Source organism: Protopterus annectens, chromosome 6.part0 (genome assembly GCF_019279795.1).
Source record: "Protopterus annectens isolate FY-2018-M chromosome 6.part0, PAN1.0, whole genome shotgun sequence".
In the NCBI taxonomy this organism is placed as follows: Eukaryota; Metazoa; Chordata; order Ceratodontiformes; family Protopteridae; genus Protopterus; species Protopterus annectens.
Window position 1 is genome coordinate 637,766,833 of NC_056737.1, and position 11,609 is coordinate 637,778,441.

Genomic DNA, 11,609 nt, shown 5'->3' on the forward strand with positions numbered 1-11,609 from the left:
TGCCTTAGGGGCTGTTGTTGGGTGGCACATTGATGTTGTGAGCTATGTGTCATTTTGGTTGTGCGTGGTGTTTGTTTGAGTATCAGCTTCGGAGGTCCTTGATGCTTGAGCAGGTTAATGTTAAGGACACTCCGCATATGTGGGTTTAGTGTTGCTATGTGTGGGTGTTGATGGTGTAGATTTTGAAGGGCTATGTGTTGCTTGAGGTGTAGTGCAGGTGGTAACCTTCTCCTCTTGACTGTCTGGCACAGTCTTGACTGAAGAGGGCTTTGCTTCCAGTTTGCCTATGTAAGTGCATCTCTCTCTGGCAGGTTGCAGTGTTGGGTGGTAGGAAGAGAGGGTTGTCTGTGTACATGAGGCATTTGCTGCATTGCCCCAGTATGCCCAGATTCACCAGGTGGACAAGAGAAATCACTGGAAGTAGACCCTTGGACATGCCTGTTTAGGTGCTTTTTTGTAAAGTACAAGAGCTGTTTTCCCTTACCTTTGCAAGGTACTTTGCAATTATAGGCTGTTTAGTACCTATGATTAATTTCTCCTTATTAACAAGGAGAGTTTAGTGCTTGTATCAGTGTAAGGCTTCCTAGTGCTTTCCAGCAGGTTCTAGAGCAAGTGCTAGTCACAGGGGTTCAGATTTTAGTGCTACTACTAAGAAACCAGCTAGTTCTAAGGGAACATTTGAAGAGCAGACTTTCTGGCACCTGGAATAGTTTAACCATAGCCCTGTGGTGCTGCACGATGTGAAAAATGCGCAAACACACGCGTTTTTAAGCCAGAAAGTTGAAAGGGATAGAAATCAGCCCAAAATGGCTAATAAAATTACAATTTCAGAGCTGGAAACCACTCCTCTAGTGTTAGATAGGCAGTACAATGCTTACCACTCCCACTGGTAAGCAGTAGGACTTCCCTCTACCACAGCAAGGTCTGGAGAGCTCTGAACACAGAAAATAAAGCCCTGAAACCAGCAAAGCCTGGGATCTGGACTATACTAACTAGGAAACGTGGGAAACAAGCAAACAAGATAGTATTTTTTTTTTGGTTAAAACAGTCTAAACAATGCAATAATACAATAAATAAACACAGAAAAGGCTAACACACTTGAGTGTGCAGCCCTAAACAGTAAATGCAATGCAATTAAAACTCTACAAAATTAGCATGCCACCGACTGGTCCACTACAGCTACACTGTATGTACATGACAATAGTACACCTCTTAAATATCCTTCTCTGCAACAGAATTTAGAAGTAGAGTACCTTCTGAGATGGTATCCCAAAGTTATCACCGTCCTTGTGCTTGTGTATTGCTAAGTAAGACATTCCCCATCTGTGGAACAGTTATCCCGTTTTATGGAGCAGGACACACAAAGGGGCTCTGCTTTGTATTGTACTGCCTTTTAGTTGACAGACTCATTGGTAGTTACTAAACATGTGATCTAGAAAACTATTGAGGAGCCTAGTCAGAACAACATAACTTGGTAGAACAAGTCAAAAAAGATTGAGATGCATTTAGCTACCTTGATCAAGGACATCCATACCATATAAACCAGTATTGAATCTGCAGTCAGTCATCCAATCACCAAGGCTATATTTAAAGGTGGCTAACGTATTGCTTTATTTGATATGCAAGGGAGTACGCTCCATAGGGAGTGGATATACTAAGTTAAACAGCAAGTCTTAAGGTCTTTGGTGTGATTATTAATGATGCACAGGTTTTTTGAAGGTGGATGAGGTCAAGCAGTATGGAGTCATTCATAGCATGGAGAGCCAGGCAAAGGTCTCCACCTCTGAGGCTATATAAGATGTAGTATAAAGAGAGGGACACCTGTCCTGAGCTCTTCCTTTTGTTTCAACATCTGTATAGCACATGGTAACACCCTGCCAGGCTTCCAACATCCACACAATAAAGTGTTATTCTTTAGTACTGCTGCATTTAGTGCACTGATGAGTTGACTGGCACACAGTGCTGTCACTCTGGGCACCATTCATTCCACTGTGGCACTCCACGAGCACTGTCCAAAGGAAGTTTGATTATGTGGTTGTGAGGCATGCATTCCGTAGAGTGAATTTTTTGTAGTACAGAAATCAAGTCTTATCCTTCTGAAAGTCTGAACAGCAAAATGAAATATAGGTAAAGAGAGCAATATAACAATTGCTTTATGGCATTACTGAAGACAAAATAAGAATATGAGGCTAAACACATCTGAGTCAAGCAGTAGTTTCATTAGAGACAATGTTAAGCGTTGTGTTTTGAAATAAATCATAATTTTCTCCACTTTTGCCAAATAGAGGAAAAGCAATTTTTTTTTTTAAAGCTAAGCATTTGCCTTTTCTCCAAGTAATTATGACTAAAGCGTTAACCTGCATGTCAGGAATGAATGTTTGAAGATCAACTTCATTAATAGCATCTTTCACATGTGTTGGTGGGTGCATTCATTTTGGATGTCTGTTCTCTATTTTCACATTGCAGTTTTATATGTTTGAGTCAGAATGCATGTTTTTTATATTTTTTTTCTGAGGGTGAGCCATAAAAAGTGAAAATTTTGAGCAGTCCAATCCTTTTCTTTATTGGTTCATTTATTTTACATTAATTTGTGATACTGTGTTTTTTTAATTGTGAAACTCATGCTCATGGTAAGCACAGTATCATAAAATCAAGCTGCAGCAAGTAAAAGTATTTCACTGTTCAAGAACAGTCATTTTTAAGGCACTAACAGCATTGTAAATTACACAACAGTTTTGATTTAAAAAGATAGTAGCAAGTATCGGCGTAAGTGGTGCTAGACAGGGGCACATGGAGCCACATGGCCCCCCATGAAAGTGTGTGCTCCCCTGAGTGCCCCAGTCCCTGGAATACCAAAAGCCTCTTGCCCAGCTGAATGTGTGCAAGCAAGGTTAACACTTTCCTCCTGGCCATTCAAGCATGGTTGGTTCTTTCTGTAAGGGTTCTTATGTCACAGGAGAGAGTGGGTCTTTGAAAGACTCCATACGAGTCTACGTTTGCTCAACAAATGCAGGGGAGCAATTTAATGTTGATGGTATGGATGGTCAAACTGTGGATATGTTGATGGTATGGAATGTTGATATAGGTAAGTGGGCTGGGGGTGACAGCATGTGTGTGTGTGTGTGTGTGTGTGTGTGTGTGTGTGTGTGTGTGTGTGTGTGTGTGTGTGTGTGTGTGTGTGTGTGTTAGAGTTAGGATTGGGGATCAGAGAAGGATGGGTGTTATGTGTTTGTGTATGAGTCTGTAAATTTTAGGGTAAGGGTTAGGTTAGGAGATATTTGTAGTGTTGTTTGTGTGTGTTTGTGAATGTTTGTGTGTCTGAGTCTGTTTCATGTAGTGGCAGTGTTACGGGAAGGTTTTAATGACATTAAGGTGTAGGGTTAGGGTTGGGGGAAGGGACAGTGTTAGGGTTAACATTGGCACCCATTACTAAGGTGGTGCGGGGGGGGGGGGGCAGACCAGTATTGTAGGACATACAGGACTAAAGTTAAATATGAAATGTTTTACATATGTGTATTATTGAAATAAAATAGAGTGTGATGTTCTCATGGCTAGGGACATGCAAGATCTGGGTATTGAAGAGAAAAACGGCACTACAAACACTGTGGTAAGACAAACACAGCCACAGAAATGAGTATTCATATTAGGTACACTGTATTAATATGGATACTAGTGATAATCTAATATTGTGCCTAATGTCTCCTGAATGGTAGATAATGCATTTAGATGCCAGATCTCATCTACAAGCTGAGATGATTTGTTAAGTAAGTACAGTAAAACGGGTCTAATAGATAAACAAAAGTTTATCTAAATGAACGCTGCAGTGATCAAAAATCCCAGACCTCTAACTTGCAGTTCTGCTGGGCTGTGCCCCCCACACACCCCGCTACATATGTATTCCAACTCTGAGATCATACTACAGTGAGGAGGAAAGGGCAAATATTCTGATCTTCACTGTACCGCGATCTCATAAAAACCATGTTGAGGTCCTGGATTTTCGATTATTGCAGCATTTTCATTTATCTAATACAGACCCCAGTAAAACAATTAGCAATCAATGTACAGAGCTGCAGTTATTATGGACTTTTTGCAAAAATTAATGAAAAATATGACATTTTCCATATTTAAATCAGTTATACAGAAAAGGAGTATGATAGTGTCATGTTGGGGTAACATATGCAAGCAAATGATGTTATTTAAACATTGGCATTACAACATGGTGGGTAATGTGAAGGCACTCGGAGATATAAATATTTTTTTAAAACTGTGAGCTGTTAACAAGCAGATTCACGTAGGCAAGGGTACAGCGTTTGATTCCCTCTTCCTCCATATGCCTACTACGTGACTCTGAGCAAGTCATTTAACCTTACAGTGCTTCGGGTTACCCACAAAAAGGGACATAAATGAATATAATTAAAGTTACACAACTCTTAGGGACTCAGTGCTCTCTTGTGTCTCCACAAATTAAATATGCCCACAAGTACCAGAACCAGAGATCTAAATCTTCATCAGCAAAGTTCATTACACAGTGCCTTCCCCACCTCTGAAATACTATCTTTATAATATCTGTAATCTAATATCTGTAAATTAAGCAACATTATGTACTCTCTTCCTTTAAACAGGAACTGGATAGTTGGATGGGTATTTACAAATTCAATCATGGCTTGACTAGCCTAGCCCTCCTCAAAAAAGGTGGTATGGTCTAAGAGCAGGTACTGGCAATGTGTAAATGGTCACAAATCTTGGTCACCTGGTATTTCCTATGATCTTATTTATAAATGTTTGCTATATTTTCATATCTGCATTTATATTATAAATGATGTGTCATGGGCACACAAACGCTGCTGCGTTATACACAACATTAAGGCACACAGCTCTGCCATGTATACCTGCCATGTAACATGGATAGTTTTGTAGACTAATTTTGCTGACACCCTGCCCCCATGTGCAAAATAGGTATGGATGGCTATTTTGTGAACATGTGATGCTTAATTTGTATTTATTGTTCAGTGTTACAAAATGGCAGTGTAATGCCCAGGTTTGTGATGTATCACTGAAAATCTACTGAACAAGTGTAAATTTGTTCACTAGTTCACTGGTTCTATCCTGCACATACAGAAATATAGCTTTGCCATAATATTACTAATTTTTGGCAAACAAAATAATATTTTTCTTTCATAAATTTATAATATAAACAGGTACATTTTGATACTAACACAAATATATAGTCCTTTGTCTGTTAAGAAACTTCCTACATTCCACATGTTTTATAACTCACATTGATTATGAGATACTGTAAAGTCATTGGAGGTATGCTATTAGTAGGGGATTTAGGAAAAAGCCTGACTTAAGACTTTATAAAGAAAGGGGATTAATTAGCTTACAGTGTGAGCAAATTCACACAATGGAATTCCAATCTGTATGTATAGAAAGAACTGTGTTATTTCATAAGTATATATATATATATATATATATATATATATATATATATATATATATATATATATATATTGATAGATAGATGTGTATGTATATATATATATATATATATATATATATATATATATATATATATAGATAGATGTGTATGTGTATATATATAGATAGATATGTATGTATATATATAGATAGATAGATGTGTATGTATATGTATATATATAGATAGATAGATGTGTATGTGTGTATATATATATATATATATATATATATATATATATATATGTATATATAGATGTGTGTGTGTGTGTGTGTGTATATATATATATATATATATATATATATATATATATATATATATATATATATATAAATATATGTATACATACATTACATATATGTTTGCTTTTTTTTAGTGGGCGACATTCCTTCCAAGGAGCATGCGGTGACAGGGTTCCATGCTACAAACACAAAATCCTAAATGCACAAAGCACACAAGACTGAGCCCACGTTTGAATCTTGTAACCTCAAACCGGCAAGAAGAAATGGAACAGTATTTCTTTTTTGCCAGAACCTGAACTGTGTAAGATTGTGAACAGTGGGGAATGGGGAGCTTGCTCTTTCCCCACTGTAGAGTGATCTCAGTGTTGGAATATATAAGTACCAGAGGGGGTGTGGGGGCACCTCTGTTAAAAAAAAAAAAAAAAAAAAAAACATGTGTATTGTATCTTTTGTTTGTTTGCCAAGTTACAAGATTCTTGCATTTGGGCTCAATCTTGTACATTTCATGCATTTAGTATTTGAAGTTTCTAACCTGGAACCAGTGACACTACTCAGTGTTATGGGTACATCCCTACACAGAGTACTTAAGAACATTGTTTAGCTGCAAAAAAAAAAAAAAAAAAAAACTCAGAAAAATAATTCCTAAAGACAGGTCTACACCCACCAGGATCTGCTTGGTGCTTCATTTTGGTTTCATGTAGAACATAACATTATAACTGTGACCTTTTCAGATGCATGTTAGTGCAAATGAACTTTTTCTGATTCATAATTTTGTACACCAAGCACGATCAGCACTGCTTGATCATGCTTAACTTAGTTTTGTTGAGATTGTAGTGATCATAGCCTTTGTTTCCAGTAAAATTAGTAAACCTTGATACAGCAAGATTAACTTTTTGTGTACAACGTAACATTCATAGATATCTATAATTATATTTTCAAAAGTGCTACCAGCTATGTACTCATCTGATCATTTCATCAAATGAAAATGCACCATCCTTATTTGATTATTATAATGAAGTTTATATTCCACAGAAAGTTGCACTTTCACTCTGAGGGGTGACCAAAGTTAGTGATCGCTAAGATAATAAATGGTTTCCATCAAAATACACCAAATGTCTTTCATAATGGACTTTCCTTAATGTTTTAATTGTTGAAACAAGTCTGTGATGAAATAAAGTAAGAGTGCAATCTGATTCTTTTTACTGTACAACTGAAAAAGAAAAGAACACACCATATTATAAAAAAATATATCTGCAAGTATCTATGATATGCCACATTTCTCCAAAATATGCTGCTAAATATGCAGAAACACAAGTGAAGAATATACTGACTGAATACTGAGTGCAGAATAAGGATTCGGCAAACATGATGTCATCAGACAAAAATGAAAATATAACCAGAGTAGTTGGTTTTTAATAGACGGAACGTAACATTGTCAGCTCATACCCCCCCATCCTTTTATAACTTCTGTCCCTTTTCAATGTCACAAACCTTTCTACCACTCCTCCTCTTCCTCAATTATTTTTCTGTCCTAATCCCCACTTTGCATTTCAAATTCTTTCCGACCTTCCCACTTTATCCATCTCCTTCAGATACTCTCCACCACTCCTTATGACCAGGTTCTATGTCAGAGTATATCCTAGTATTTTTAAACCTACTGTCCTTGATCCATGAGATGTGCAATGCCTCTCTCCCTCTTCTACCTTTATCTGATATATACTTACTGACTAATGTTTCACATTCCTTACCTTAGTTTTATCGATTCCTAACATCTGTACTGTAACCCTCCTTGCCCTTGTATAAAAAGTCACTTCTAATACCTGCTTGTCACATATATTGCATATGAACTGTTTGCATACTAAATGCTTTATACTTGGAATTTATCATGTATAATATCGTCTAAGAAAAAAATAGCATTTTTTCTTTGTATAATGTCACTGCAGAAGAATTATCTGTCTGTATCTAGATGTCCTAAGAACCATCTCTGTAATGTATCTTTGTAAACAATATTGTTTTATCGGGAGTATCTTAAATGCATCTTCTAGAGTTTTTCTCCCCTTTGTCTCTGCTGAAAATGTACTATACCCAATCAGACATTCCCAGTCAACATAGACAATTAACTAATACATAAATAAATACAGACAAAGAAGTAACCCTCTCTCCCCACTCTCCCCAAATCAAAAAAACTATATTAGTGAAAGCAACCCATCCATTGCATCTGAAGTTCACCTTGTGAAGTTAAACAGCATTTGTAAAGCAGACATTAATACTGCGGAAAAGTATAACCTGTACTATCTGTTTTAACTGAAGATGTTTGCTTGGCTGTTTCAGGTATCCAAAGCAGCAGCTGATCTGATGACTTACTGTGAAGGTCACGCTAAAGAAGACCCACTGCTGACTCCAGTCCCTGCATCAGAAAATCCATTCCGAGAGAAGAAGTTCTTCTGCGTTATACTGTAAATTCCTGTTGGACCTGAAAATCCAATGGGCGTCCCTGAACACTGGCATAAATGCTTAGAGATGTGAATGCATTTCTAATGTGCAGAATTTACAAACAAGCCAAGGAGCTAACAGGGATGTAAATGTTTAAAGAGACTTGACACTTTATCTGGAAATGAAGAGGGAGTTTTATTCCGTGAAACTAAAGATCTGACATCCATAACAAAACTGCCTAAGAAGAAAATTTGTAGCGATTAAATATGTGTAACGTTTTGCTCTCACAGAAATGTTATGTTTGATAGATTAATGTAAACAAAAGTCTGACAGTTGTGCTGAGCAAGCTAATACTGAAGTTATGTATAATCTCCTTGGAATGAATATCAATGTGTTCTTCAAACATTTTTATTTAATTAATTGGTTAAACTATAGCAACACAATAGATAACTGTGGTATTGTTACTTACTATTTGGTTATGTGCTTTTGCATTAGATTAGCACATTAGGCTGGATTTTGCGCTGACAAGTGGATACCATGATACAAATATTCTGAACAGCATACTGAATACTAATGAATAAGAAATCATTTCAGTTATGAACGCTGTCTGTATGGTGTCCTCTAAAACTGAGACATCAGTTTTTCTAACATTTGTATACAGTAGCTTATAAAATAATACAAGTAAATCTGTAAGTGTGTTGTGCTGGTGCTTTCAATATTTGTAACTATTTTAAAGAGTTATGCATGAAAATGTTCCACCCTCTCTACAAATTTTTATTCCAAATCCTAATGAAAGAAGATGTATAAAACAGAATCCCTCTAGTGTCACATGTACCATAAAGTTTGCCTAGAAATTAAGACAATCCACAGCTTTTTAAATGCAACACTCAGACAGGACAGTCACAGAGATTAGTGCAGAGCCTTATCCAAATGCCTTAGTCTTACAGGTAAGGAGGATGAATGTTGTTCCTAGAGGCACCTGTAAGAGATATCAACATTTTTACAGAGCAGTCATAATGCATAGTTATATCTGTTGGTCCAACAGATCTTTTTACTCAACTGTTTACAAATCAATACATAGATCTACATGATTGCCATACTAGCTGTCCTTCAGCATGGCCATGCCACAATTCCTAATCCAGGAAAAGGCCAGCAGGTTTAGGTTTTAAATTGTACAAATGCAGCACATTTCAAACACTTGATGCAACTTAGAAAGACCTGGGGTGAAAGTGTTTTACAGACAGTGGTGAAGTCAGGGATACATTTAGACTTGTAATATGCCAGTAATATACATTCCAACTACTTCGTAACACAATGAGAAATGAGAACTGTGTTAGTGCACACAGGTGTAAGGCATCTCACTGCATTATCTCTTTGTCATTGTGTTACAGTAGCAAATACTAAGATGTAGGGGGAAACAGAACAGAAGATATGAATAAATGCCTATTTTTGTGATATAAAAAATGTGTGCCCTCATAGATTTTTTTTTCACTTTTTGATCGGGTTAAGGATAGGAAGGTATACATCTTTATCACAAAACATGTGATAAGCTTAACATATATGAAATATTTTTGTCATATATGGAATATTCAGTTGTTTTTATTTTAATAAAAACAAACAAAGACATATCTCATTTAAACAATTAATGGCTAATAATACAGATTGTCTTACTAGGGATAAAAGTATATGAGACTGTAAATTCTGTACAGTGTTTTAATATTTAGTTTACTAAAAGTAAACTCAAAGCACACAGAGCTTATTCAAGGCCTACTGCCTCACTAACACATTGACACTTTAGGAGCACTGTTGTCAGATTATTTGTAATAATTTTTCTAATGGCTTAGTGTATATTAAAAATAAGAGACTGTTTGAAATAACTGCTGCATGGAAAACCTACATGATGCCAAATTTACCCTTAAAATTTTCAAAACTATTTTTGCAAATCTTTATCTTTCTTTTTATTGCCCTTTTGGGTCTGTCACAATGAGCCAGTTTTACATACTTAAAGTTATATTATTAATAATAAAAACTTTTGCTAATATTGTGATGAGTGACATGCAGAAAACAAAAATCCTTTGAATATGATTGCCTGTAAAGTAAAAAAGGTTCTTACATCTTTAGAGTATAAACACATACTCATATTGACCTGTCATTAAAACCATTTTAAATGAATGAGAGCCAGAGGTTACTGTGTGATTTATATTTGACAACAGTGAGTGCTTGCATCTCGGCCAGTCAACCAGAAAATGGCTACATAGTAAAAGAAATAGAATTATGCAGATTTTCCTTTATGGAGTAATTGTACGAGCTGTGTTATTTTATTCCTAGATGTAACGCTTTGTTAGATTTGTACAGGGAAACTTGACGGAGATTAGTGCATATTTTCATGCTATGTGAACAAAATTTTTGGTTTTAAATAAACTTTTGGAACTTTCTCTATTTCTCATTCTATTTTTAACTGATGCATTTTAAATGTTAAAACTGTTCCACGGTCAGCTTAACACATTTTCTATATTTGTTCACGATGGTGATTTTTGATACATCTAAGAAGCAGATTTTTTTTAAAATGGAAAACTAATCTTCATGTTTTATGAAATATTATTATCATCATCACCATCATCATCTTCATTATTTTGTTAACCTGAGAAATCGTCTAGGCTGAACTGTATATTATTTGTAGACGGGGTGGGCAGTAACCCCACCATATTTGTAAAAGTAGACAACTACATTCACAAAGCAGATCTCAGGTATGTCCCCCACCCCCACCCCACACTCACACACATAAGGTCTCAAATCCCTGCAACAACCCACAGCATAGGTATGATCATTTCCTATCAATAGACACCTGCCATAGTTGAGCTGCTGTCACATTGTGGCTCCGTACCCTCCTCCCTTCCAGAGTCCTTCCTAAGACTGGTTTAGGCTTTCTCAGGATTTCCTTAATTTTGTTTAGAACCTGCGGCCTGGACATCTCCTATTTCAGGAGTACCTATCTTGAAGAAGAAGAGAATGATTTCTGGTGAGACCTTCTGACACCTCTGATTCTGAGGGTGTAGAGTAACTAGATTACAAGCAACATCTTTCCTCTCCACTAGGTTATGACAAAGTTGAGAATAACATTTTGTCCACTGTTCTCTCCTGAGGATATTATCAATGGAGAAGCTCTCTTCCTAATGACAGCACACTTCAAGTAGCAATCCAGAGATGACTTTGAATTCCATAAAAATATTTAAACTTCATGGGATCTAACCCTCCAGGGCTGGAAGCCATACAGGATGCCTCTGGGATACTATCCTTGTAGTCAGATACCTCATCCCTTGCTCTCAAGAAACCTGACTACTTCCAAAGGGTCCAGGATCCTGAACGCTATACAAAATTACATTAGCAAACCCTAATATAGTGTCTTGGATACTGCTAAGGGAACTAAACTGGTCCTAAGATGCAACACACCTCCTGAT

The 11,609-nt window shown here is 36.5% G+C and overlaps 1 protein-coding gene across 4 annotated transcripts in view; it reads left to right on the plus strand.

Annotated features, from left to right (window-relative positions):
- Positions 1–10,586, plus strand: part of GNG2 (G protein subunit gamma 2) — a 675,587-nt gene extending 665,001 nt beyond the window's left edge. For all 4 annotated transcript variants that reach the window (XM_044074327.1, XM_044074324.1, XM_044074325.1 and 1 more), the window contains one exon: positions 8,050–10,586. In XM_044074327.1, coding sequence (XP_043930262.1) covers positions 8,050–8,178 — 129 coding nt within the window. In that variant the 3' untranslated portion in view covers positions 8,179–10,586. The remainder of the gene's footprint in view (positions 1–8,049) is intronic.
- The last annotated feature ends 1,023 nt before the right edge of the window (positions 10,587–11,609 follow it).